General features: G+C 42.8%; 1 protein-coding gene across 1 annotated transcript in view; it reads left to right on the top strand.

Annotated features, from left to right (window-relative positions):
• Nucleotides 1–11796, top strand: part of NLRP8 (NLR family pyrin domain containing 8) — a 31457-nt gene extending 19661 nt beyond the window's left edge. The window contains exons 5-8 of the mRNA XM_017892531.1: nt 862–1029; nt 5038–5190; nt 9454–9624; nt 11603–11796. Coding sequence (XP_017748020.1) covers nt 862–1029; nt 5038–5190; nt 9454–9624; nt 11603–11777 — 667 coding nt within the window. The 3' untranslated portion in view covers nt 11778–11796. The remainder of the gene's footprint in view (nt 1–861; nt 1030–5037; nt 5191–9453; nt 9625–11602) is intronic.
• The last annotated feature ends 676 nt before the right edge of the window (nt 11797–12472 follow it).

Raw genomic sequence — 12472 nt, 5'->3', positions numbered from 1 at the left:
TTTATTTTTTGAGACAGACTCTCACTCTGTCACCCAGGCTGGAGAGCAGTGGCACAGTCTCGGCTCACTGCAAGCTCCGCCTCCCGGGTTCACACCGTTCTCCTGCCTCAGCCATCCGAGTAGCTGGGACTACAGGCACCCGCCACCACGCCTGGCTAATTTTTTTGTATTTTTAATAGAGACGGGGTTTCACCGTGTTTGCCAGGATGGTCTCGATCTCCTGATCCGCCCGCCTCGGCTTCCCAAAGTGCTGGGATTACAGGTGTGAGCCACTGCGCCCAGCTAAGTCATTCATTTAAAAAAAAATTTTTAATTATACTTTAAGTTCTGGGGTACATATACAGAAAGTGCAGGTTTGTTACATAGGTATGCACGTGCCATGGTGGTTTGCTGCACCCATCAACCCATCATCTAGGTTAGGTGTTTATCCTAATACTCTCCCTCGCCTTGCTCCCCAGCCTCCGACAGGCCCGGGCGTGTGATGTTCCCCTCCCTGCATCCTTGTGTTCTCTTGTTGAACTCCCACTTACACGTGTGAACGTGCGGCGTTTGGTTTTCTGTTCTTGTGTTAGTTTGCTGAGAATGATGGTTCCAATCCAAATGCCCATCAGTGACAGACCGGATAAAGAAAATATAGCCATTCATTTTGACTTACAGTTTTCCCAGGATAGGACCTGAATAATCACACGTTTGTATCACTCTTTAATGTTTGCGTCCTGAATTCAGTTGTAAACCCCCTGAGGGTGGGACCGCACCTGTCCCACGTGCAGCTGTAGCTTCCGGGAGCCTCCTTTGTGAGGCCACAGAATTCTACCAATGTGGACAGGACCCTATTCCAAGGAGACGCTCTTCCCTCTCCAGCTTAAGGCGTGTGAATAGCACTGTGTTGAACCAGGACTTAATCGGTGTTTTGACGGGGAACCAGCATCTGAGATACTTGGAAATACAACGTGTGGAAGTGGACTCCAACGCCATGAAGCTTCTATGCAGAGCGCTGAGATCCCCCCTGTGCTGTCTGCAATGTCTCAGGTGAGATTTGAGACGGCGGGCAGAGCGGGAATCGGGGTACCGGGATGGTCTTTTCAGGGGTGGTGTTGAGAGGCTCAGTTTTCCTCTCTCTTTTCATTGATCTGCTGTTGGCTTTGTTCAACTTTAAAAGTACAATTTGGGCCAGGCGCGGTGGCTCATGCCTGTAATCCCAGCACTTTGGGAGGCCAAGGCGGGAGGATCACGAGGTCAAGAGACCAGCCTGGCCAACATGGTGAAACCCCATCTCTACTAAAAATACAAAAAATTAACTGGTGTGATGGCAGGCTAATCTCAGCTACTGTAATTATGGGCTGTAATCTCAGGTACTCGGGAGGCTGAGGCAGGATAATCGCTTGAACCTGGGAGGTGGAGGTTGCAGCGAGCCAAGATCGCACCACCGCACTCCAGCCTGGGTGACAGAGCGAGACTCAGTCTGAAGAAAAAAAAAAAAAAAAAAATACTATTTGACCATGTTCTAGATCCATCTGATACCAGGAAACCTGAGCCCCAGTGGTGAACTGGAGCACCTCCTACTGGATTGTGAAAGCTGGATATTTTCTAACTTTTTATTTTAAGTTTTGTGAATACATAGGTATATATATTTGTGGTGTACATAAGATGTTTTGGTTCAAGCATGCAGTGTGAAATAATCACATCTTGGAGAATGGGAGATCTAGCCCTTCAAACATTTATCCTTTGTTTTACAAACAATTGATTTATACTTTAGTTATTTTGGAATGTACAATTTATTATTAACTATAGTTCCTCTGTTGTGCTCGTGAATACTAGGTCTTATTCTTTTTTAACCTGTTAACCCATTTATGCCTAAGGCTGCAATGTTTTGAATTTTTTCAATCAGACCTTGGCGATGACCTTGAGCAGTGAGATATAAATGACTCCCACATGCTTAGTGTTCTAATTTTTCATCATTCGAGAATTTCATGAGCCAGTTGTTAACGTTTTTAAAAATGAAATCACAGGCTTACAAATATATTAAACAACAAGAGTCATAGATTATCAAAATGCATTGTTTCCTAATTATTTTATGGTTCATTATTATCCCTGCTAGGGTTCAGCAAACTTTTTCTATGACAAGCCAGATAAGAAACACTTTTGGCCTCTGGGGCCATGCCGTCTCTGTCCTGATGGCTCCACTCTGCCATTGCAGTACCAAGGCTGCCAGAGTTCGTAGGTAAACAAATGGATACAGCTATGTTCCAATAAAACTTTATGTACACTGAAACGTGAATTTAATATAATTTTCATATGTCACAAAATATTCTTCTTTTAATAATTTTTTAACCATTTAAAAATTTTTGTGGGGGCTGGAGACGGTGGCTCATGCCTGTAATCCTAGCCCTTTGGGAGGCTGAGGCGGGTGCATCACCTGAAGTTGAGAGTTTGAGACCAGCCTGGGCAACACGGCAAAACCCCATCTCTACTAAAAATACAAAAATTAGCCGGGTGTGGTGGTGCGCACCTGTAATCCTAGCTACTCAGGAGGCCAAAACAGGAGAATTGCTTGAATCCGGGAGGCAGAGGTTGCAGTGAGCCAAGATTGCTCCATTGCACTCCAGCCTGGGTGACAGAGCAAAAACTCCATCTCAAAAAAAATAAAATAAAATAGGCCGGGCACAGTGGCTCATGCCTGTAATCCCAGCACTTTGGGAGGTCGAGGTGGGTGGATCACCTGAGGTCAGGAGTTTGAGACTAGCCTGACCAACATGGTGAAACCCTGCCTCTACTAAAAATACAGAATTGGCCAGTTGTGGTAGCACACACCTGCAATCCCAGCTACTGAGGAGGCTGAGGCAGGAGAATCGCTTGAATCCAGGAAGTGGAGGATGTGGTGAGCCGAGATCGTGCCATTGCACTCCAGCCTGGGCAACAAGAGCAGAACTCTGTCTCAAAAAAAAAAAATCATAAATAAAATAAAATAATGTTTTATTTAAAAACATTCTTAGTTGATAATGCTGTAGAAAACCAAGTGGCACTCCAGAGGAGGCCCACGAGCCACCGCTTGCCAGCTCCCGACCACTGCCCTGGGGCTGCTGCCCAGTCTACCGTACCCATTTGGTGGAAACAGGATGTCATGGGGCACTGCTCTGCACCTCCTCCCAGCTCCTCACTCAGTGACCTCCCACAGTGAGTTGAAAAGCAGCCATGGCAGAGGCATTTACACCACAGGCACTGGCAAACACTGCACCTCAGGACTCCCTTCTCTAGAACAGCAGTGGTTAAACATGTACTGCCATGCCCCTACTCAGACTCTACTTTTTTGTTTTGTTTATATTCATAGTTTTTAGGGTACAGGTGGTTTTTGGTTACATGGATAAGTTCTTTAGTGGTGATTTCTAAGAATTTAGTACACTTGTTACCCGAGTAGTGTACTCTGTCCCCCTTGGGCAGTCTTTTATCCCTCACCTCCTTCCAACCTTCACCCCAACCCCAATCTCCTGAGTCTATTATATCATTCTTATGCCTTTGCATCATCATAGCTTAGCTCCCACCTGTAAATGAGAACATACAATGTTTGGTTTTCCATCCCTGAGTTACTTAGAATAATGGCCTCCAGCTCCATCCCAGTTGCTGCAAAAGACATCATTTCATTCCTTTGTCATGACTGAGTAGTATTCCGTGGTGTGTATATACCACATTTTCCTTATCCACTCTTTGGTACTCAAGTGGGTTCCATATCTTTGCAATTGTGAATTGTGTTGCTATAAACATGCATGTGAAAGTGTCTTTTTCACATAAAGACTTCTTTTCCTTTGTGTAGTTGCCCAAAGATCGAATGGTAGCTCCACTTTTAGTTCAGACCCCACTTTCCAGCCTTTCCATGTGTGAACCTTCTCTCAACAGAATTTGTATGACCTCTTGTTTTGTATTCATCTGCCAGCGTTGCTCCTTTACATCCAACAGAGCTGAATGTAGCTTGGATAATCTCTGCATTTCATTACCTTTCTTGCACAGAACAGAAAGCTCAGGTGGCTGGAACCTGGAGGGTGGTAAGCACAATGCTTCACTGAATGTCTTTGTATAAACAGCCCACCTTGCGGCCGAAATCCTGCCTGAGAAGACAGTGGCTGTGAGACTCAGGAAAAATTCCCTGACGTCACTGAATTTAAGTTCTTCACCTTGATGATGACTGGCAAATAAATGCACAAAGTATGAGACAGGAGAAGTAAGCATTGAGGTCTACTGCACAGCAGGGTGACTCTAACTAATAATAATATGATATTTCGAAGTTGCTGGCCGGGCGCGGTGGCTCAAGCCTGTAATCCCAGCACTTTGGAAGGCTGAGACGGGCGGATCACGAGGTCAGGAGATCGAGACCATCCTGGCTAACACGGTGAAACCCCGTCTCTACTAAAAAATACAAAAAAAAAAAAACTAGCCGGGCGAGGTGGCGGGCGCCTGTAGTCCCAGCTACTGGGGAGGCTGAGGCAGGAGAATGGTGTAAACCCGGGAGGCGGAGCTTGCAGTGAGCCGAGATCGCGCCACTGCACTCCAGCCTGGGCGACAGAGCGAGACTCCGTCTCAAAAACAAAAAACAAAAAAAAAGTTGCTAAAGGAGTAGATTTTTAACATTCTCACTGTCAAAAAAATTAAGTTGGTGAGATGATGGATATGTTAATTAGCTTGATTGACTCTTTCTATAATGTACACATAAATGAAAATATTACATTGGGCCCCATAAATATACACCATGATCATTTTCCAGCCAACTTGTTTTGAAATTTGTGTTTCAAGGAGCTGAATGGAGAGAGTTAGAGCTCAGTCGTTACTGTGTTCCAGTTGATGACAACCCCAAGAGTGGGTTGTTTTCTGCTGATGACGTGGTAGGAAGTTCCTGAGCTTGGTGCAGGTGCGCTGGCTGGAAAGTTGGGAATAATCCCCTGAGTCTCTGCTGTGAAGACCAAGATGTGAGACAGTAGGATCCAGGAGGCTCTGTGGGTACCATTTTCCCTAGAGCCACGGCTCAGTATTTGTGTCTGGCTTCTACAGGTTGGAAGACTGCTTGGCCACCCCTAGAATTTGGATGGATCTTGGCAGTAATCTTCAAGTTAACAGACATCTAAAGACTCTCATACTAACAAAAATCTCCCTGGAGAACTGTGGGGCGTATTACCCGTCCATGGCCCAGATGGAGAGGCTGTCGTAAGTCTTTCTGGTGGCTGTGGTTGTGGTGGTGGTGGTGGTGGTGGTTTGGTAGATTTAGTGCTTCTGTGAGAAAAACAGTCATAGGGAAGGTACATGTGTAGGAGCAAAAGTAAGTCTTGTGATCGATGTAATTATATAGATAGGTCAATAAGGGTCCAGCCAAGAATGAAAGAGAAATAACGTATCTACATAAAAGTATGGATTTATACCTAATATGCTGTACTATATCAAGCATAATGAGTCCTATGTATCCATCATCCCATTTATGAAATAGAAGTCATCAGTTCTGTTTTGCCCTGTCCTCACTGGTTTTATTAACCCTGCCCCCGACCCCACTATGATTACATATTTAATCAGGCTGATCAGGCTCCTTAATTTATGTATAGTATTAATATTACTACCCATGTATCCTTAAACAGGCATCACATCATTTTGCGTTGCTTTGAATTTTACATAAAAGGGCCAAGTGTGGTGACTCATGCCTGTAATCCCAACACTTTGGGAGGCCGAGGCGGGCGGATCACCTGAGGTCAGGAGTTTGAGACCAGCCTGGCCAACATGGTGGAACCCCGTCTCTACTAAAAATACAAAAATTAGCCAGGCGTGGTGGGGTGCACCTGTAATCCCAGCTACTCAGGAGGCTGAAGTAGGAGAATCGCTTGAACCCAGTAGGCAGATGTTGCAGTGAGCTGGTATCTCACCACTGTACTTCAGGCTGAATGACAGAGTGAGACTCTGTTTCAAAAAAAAGGAAAAAAAAAAAGGATTTTGCATAAAAGCATCACCTGTGATGTGTTTTTTTTTCCTGATCTATATCTTAGTGTTCATCTGTTGAGTTGCTTCTATGCTAATTCCTCTTCACTACAGAATGATATTGATATGAATATCCAAGACGTTATTCATTCTACTCACAGTTGAGGTTTGAGCTGCTTCCAATTGTGTGTGTGTGTGTTAGACACACACACACACACACACACACACATTGTGATGAACATTCTAAGAACAGAATTGCTGGGCCATGGTGAGTATTCATCTTCAGTTTTTCTGAGTTTGTTCCCAGCGTGTACCAATTGGCCAGAGCAATGGGTATGAAAGTGCCCCTAACTCCAAATTCTTCTCCAAGTCTTGTTATTATCAGTGTTTTTGTTACTGTTGTTGACAATCTGTTGGGCAGGAAATGGTACCTTACGGTTTTAATTTGCATTTCCTTGATTACTAGTGACTATTTTTTTATCATCTGACTGTTCATCTTAGTTTCTCTAATTTGCATGTCTTCCCATGTATTTAATGTGTCTTTCCTTTATTATAACTTTGGAAATTATGTCTCTTCTCAGGCCATCTCCATGTCTGCTATTTGTTCTTTGATTATTGGTGGTCTCTTTCTCTTCCCTCTTAATCCCATATATTTATTTTCTATGTTTTAATTTTTTTATTTTTTTGAGACAGAATCTTGTTCTGTTGCCCAGGCTGGAGCGCAGTGGCGTGATCTCAGCTCACTGCAAGCTCTGCCTCCTGGGTTCAAGTGATTGTCCTGCCTCAGCCTCCTGAGTAGCTGGGTAGCTGGGATTACAGGTGCCTGCCACCATGCCCAGCTACTTTTTGTATTTTTAGTAGACATGGGGTTTTGCCATGTTGGCCAGACTGGTCTTGAACTCCTGTCCTCAGGTGATCCACCTGCCTTGGCCTCCCAAAGTGCTGGGATTACAGATGTGAGCCACCGCACCTAGTCTTTTTTTTTTTTTTTTTTTCAGGTTTTAATTTTCATTTCAATAAGTTTTGGGGGAACAGGTGGTGTTTGGTTACATAAGCTTTTTAGTGGTGATTTCTGGGATTTTGGTGTACCCAACACCCGAGCAGTGTACACTGTACCCAATGTATAGTCTTTTGTCCCTTGCCACCCCCCACCATTTCCCCCAAGTCCCCAAAGTCCTGTGTATCATTCTTATGCCTTTGTGTACTCATAGCTTAGCTCCCACATATGAGTGAGAACATACTATGTTTGGTTTCCATTCCTGAGTTACTTCACTTAGAAAAATAGTCTCCCACCAGGTGCAGTAGCTCACGCCTGTAATCCCAGCACTTTGGGAGGCCGAGGTGGCGAATCACAAGGTCAGAAGATTGAGACCATGGTGAAACCCCGTCTCTACTAAAAATACAAAAAATTAGCCAGGTACAGCACCTGTAGTCCCAGCTACTTGGGAGGCTGAGGCAGGAGACTGGCGTGAAACCAGGAGGTGGAGCTTGCAGTGAGCCGAGATCGCACCACTGCACTCCAGCCTGGGCAACAGAGCAAGACTCTGTCTCAAAAGAAAAAAAAGAAAACTAGTCTCCAATTCACCCAGGTTACTGCAAATGCCATTATTTTGTTCCTTTTTTATGGCTGAATAGTATTCCATGGTGGGTGTGTGTGTGTGTGTGTGTGTGTGTGTGTGTGTATCACATTTTCTTTATCCACTCGTTGATTTATGGGCATTTGGGCTGGTTCCATATTTTTACAATTGCAAATTGTGCTGATATAAACATGTGTGTGCAAGTATCTTTTTCATATAATGACTTCTTTTCCTCAGGGTAGATACCCAGTAGTGGGATTGCTGCATCAAATGGTAGTTCTACTTTTAGTTCTTTAAGGAATCTCCACACTGTTTTCCATGGTGGCTGTACTAGTTTACATTTCCATCAACAGTGTAAAAGTGTTACCTTTTCACCAACACCTATTTTTTTTAATTGTTTTATTATAGCTGTTCTTGCAGGAGTGAGGTGGTATCTCCTTTAGGTTTTGATTTGCATTTCCCTGATACTTAGTCATGTCAAGCATTTTTCCATTTGCTTTTTGGACATTTGCATATCTTCTTTTAGGAATTGTCTATATATGTCCTTAGCCCACTTTCTGATGGGATTTTTTTTTTCTTGCTGATATGTTCTTTGTAGATTCTGAATATGAGTCCTTTGTCAGATGTATAGATTGTGAAGATTTTCTCCCACTCTGTGGTGTTGCAGGAAGTCAGGGACCCCGAACGGAGGGACCTGATGCAGCCATGACAGAAGAACATAAATTGTGAAGATTTCATGGACATTTATCACTTCCCCAATCAATATTCTTATAATTTCCTATACCTGTCTTTACTTTAATCTCTTAATCCTGTCATCTTTGTAAGCTGAGGATGTATGTCACTTCAGGATCTGTGATGATTGCATTAACTGCACAAATTGTTCGTAAAGCATGTGTGTTTGAACAATATGAAATCTGGGCACCTTAAGAACAGGATAACAGAAATTTTCAGGGAACAAGGGAGATAACCTTAAAGTCTCGCTGCCTGTGGGCCAGGCAGGATGGAGCCATATTTCTCTTATTACTGAAAATGGGTAAGAGAAATATCTTTGAATTCTTTCCCTGGTAAGGAATATTAATAATTAACAGCCCTGGGAAAGGAATGCATTCCCAGGGAGGTGGGAAGGGGGGCCTCTAAAATGGCCAGTCTGGGGGTGTCTGCCTTATGCAGTTGCAGATAAGGGATGAAACACACCCTGGCCTCCTGCAGCGCTCACCAGGTTTGCTAGGATTAGGAAATTCCAGCCTAGTGAATTCTAGTCAGACTGATTCTCTGCTCTTGAACCCTGTTGAGATGTTTATCAATGACAATGTGTGCACAGTAGGACATGGAAGTTCATTAGTAATTCTAGTTTCACCCTGACCTTGTGATCTTGCCCTGACCTTGTGATCTTTTGTTGCCCTTGAAGCATGTGATCTATGTGACCCACACCCTATTCGTACACTCCCTCCCCTTTGAAAATTGCTAATAAAAACTTGCTGGTTTTACGGCTCAGGGAGCATCACGGAACCTGCTGACATGGGATGTCTCCCCTGGTCACCCAGCTTTAAAATTTCTCTCTTTTGTACTCTTTCCCTTTATTTCTCAGACCAGCTGACACTTAGCAAAAATAGAAAAGAACCTACGTTGAAATATCAGGGACTGGTTTCCCCTGATCCTGTGGGCTGTCTGTTAACTCTGCTGATTATTTCTTTTGCTGTGCAGAAGCCTTTTAGTCTAACAATTTTATTGATCCCCGATTTCTTCACCCCACCATTCCCATATCAAAGTTGCTGTCCTTTCCTTTAAAGCTTGGAAGTCCTAAGTGGTGATGACAGAGGTATGAGGATGCTTCTGCATTCAGAGGGAGAGCCCCGACTGAGATGATCACCCTTCTGTGTGAGACCAAGACCCTTCTCCATTTAGTCATCCATGTGCTTCTCTCCCATAGGATAGAGAACTGCAACATTACACAACTTTCTTGTGAAAGCCTTGCCTTCTGTGTCGGGGAGAGTAAGACGCTGACCCACCTGAGCTTGGCGGAAAATGCCTTGAAAGATGAAGGGGCCAAGCATATTTGGAATGCCCTGTCATACCTGAGATGTCCTCTGCAGAGGCTGGTGTAAGTCCCAGAATGTTTTCTTCTTGGAACTCCCTGGAGCAGAACAGGGTGATGAAGAGAATCTGTTATATGTTCATTTATGTCACATATTTATTAGGTGCCTACTGCATGTTAGGCATGGTGCTGGTACTGAGGGGAAAAGCATAATAGAGGGGAGGGTTATTATTTCTGATTCAGAGGCAAATGATCTAGAGGCAGAGTTCTCAAACTGTGTACCAAGATACCCAGGAGTGAACTCAGAGAGACGGCAGGGTATTTTAAATTTAAGGAATATTGACATCTATCTGTTCATCACTGTAAGAACGACTACCTCAAGGTGTAAGAATTGAAGAAAGAGGAAAGAAATGCAAAAAGTGGCTTGACAATTAAGGACAGGTTTATTTTAGAGAAAACAAACCTAAGAGGGGCTTCTGGCCGAGTTAGGTTAGAGCTACACTCTCTTATAGACTAAGAGTTTTTAAGGATTCAGAGTGGGAGAGTTTATCAGAGACTTGGACTGCTTCTGTGACTCTTGGTTGTGCTTATCTGGGAGGGAAAGTTGTGTGTCTGTTCCCATACATCTTCCTGCAGCTGCAGGTATATCCACTGAGTCTGCTTTTAGCTTCCCTGTCTTAGTGCACCTGAAGGGATAGGAATGTGCTATTAAGGCCTGCTGTTTTACTGGGGCTCATGGTATGAGGGTGGAGTTTGGCAGTTACATGAGAGACTTCCCCCCCCCCCAACCTCCCTCTGTGCCCAAGCTGTCTTATCTGTGTTTTACTGTCTGCTCTTTCTAGCCACTTGTAATTAGGAGATAAGTGATTTCCTTGAAATGCATGAGGCTACAAAGGGAGCTGGAACTTAAAGTGGCAGTGTCTGTCCAAGATGATGATGTTCCTGCTCTGTCACAAGGCAGTTCATTTTCATAGCTTGAAATCAGCCATGGCAGAAGTGTTTGCACCATGGAAACTGGCAGTCACTACACACTAGGGCTTTTGTTTGTTTGCTCTAGAGAGCTGGTTTACTAGGACATCACTGAACCATAACCATTGAATCTGCCTCTTTATTTCTTGTCTCACATGAGAATAAAAGCTGCTAAAAGGCAGGGGCCCTAATTCCTGCCTTTAATTCCCATCCTCTAGTTCAACACCCAAAGCGTAGTAAACCTCAGCAAACGATTGTGAGAGGCATGAGGTGGTGCAAAATAGCCCCGAAACATCGATACTTTTAGCTTCCCGAAAAGAAGCAGGGAAGGGTGCCACTGCTTTGGAAAGCAGCTGTGGCGGTTCCTCAAAAGGTGAAACACAGACTTAATCTGTGAGCCATCAGTCCCACTTGTAGGTATATCCACAAAAGAAATAAAAACCCACCTCCACATGAAAACCTGCACACAGTTCACAGCAGCATTATTCATAATACTCATAATACCCAAGACCTGGAAACAACCTGTGTCTGTGCCCTGATGAAGACATAAAGAAAGTGTGGTATATTCACATGATGGAATGTTATTTGTTAAATGAAATACTGATTCATGTTACAACATGGACAAATCTTCAAAATATTGTGGTAGATGAAAGAAGCTAAATGCAAAAGGTCACATATTGTATGATTCCATTTAAATAACTTGCCAAAATAGGCAAATCTAGAAAAGAAAGCAAATTAGTGGTGTTAGGGTACGAGTAGGTTGAGGGAAGAAGGGAGAAGTGGCTTCTAAAGTGTCCAGGGCTTTCCTTGAGGGGCGACAAAAATATTCTAAACTGAATTTACAAAAATATTCTAAAATTGTGGTGATGATCATACAACTTTATACATAGACTGAAAACCAATGTTTGGTACACTTTAAGTGGGTGAATTGTGTGGTATATTAATTGCATCTTGGTTATGCCATTATGCAAAAACAGAAAACACACAACAAACAAATAAAACAGAACCCAAAACAAAGAAGTAAAACCTAAGGGTGTTTTCATTTTTTTTTTTTTTGACCTGTGTTTCTTTGCAGGCTGAGAAAGTGTGACTTGACCCTTAATTGCTGTCAGAATATGATCTCTGCGCTCTGTAAAAATAAAACCCTGAAAAGTCTTGACCTGAGTTTTAATAGCCTGAAGGATGATGGAGTGATCCTGCTGTGTGAGGCCCTGAAGAACCCTGACTGTACATTACAGATCCTGGAGTAAGTGGCCCCTCATCTCCTCCTATGAGATCAGCAGAAATTGTGTATAAGCATCTCTCAGGATGGAATATATAACAGGAAAGTGCTGTCTTTTTAAATTTCTGGATCATTCCCTCCATTGAATTGGAGAACTGGGAAGCTTCTGAGCAGTGGTTCTCAAAGTGTGGATCAGCAGCAGTTTCGCCTGGGCAGGACAAATACAAATTTTGGGGCCCCACTTCGGACCTAGGAAATCAGAAACTCTGAGGGTGGGATGCAGCAATCTGTGTTAATAATTGTTTTAGAAAATATTCTTCTAGTTGAATAAAAGATAACAGAGTTTGTCAGTTTTAGACTGATACCTGATATGACTGGTCTTCTGAAATTGAATTTTATACTTAGGAGATATATATACACACATATGTATATAAAGATACAGATATACACATATACATATATAAAGATATGCATATGCACATATACGTACCTACGTAAAGATACGCATATACACATATACGTACCTACATATATAAAGATATGCATATACACATATACGTATATATGTATATAAAGATACATGTATGCATATGTATACACATATATATGTACAGACACATAGATACTTATTTTATAGATATTTATATGTATATACTTATTTTATATATTATATATAAGTATATGTATCTATAAATATATTAAAATACATATAAAATATGTAAA

This window comes from Rhinopithecus bieti, unplaced genomic scaffold, assembly GCF_001698545.2.
Source record: "Rhinopithecus bieti isolate Rb0 unplaced genomic scaffold, ASM169854v2 scaffold_22436, whole genome shotgun sequence".
In the NCBI taxonomy this organism is placed as follows: Eukaryota; Metazoa; Chordata; class Mammalia; order Primates; family Cercopithecidae; genus Rhinopithecus; species Rhinopithecus bieti.
The sequence above is the reverse complement of the archived record's forward strand: the minus strand, read 5'-3'. Positions and strand labels throughout refer to the sequence as shown.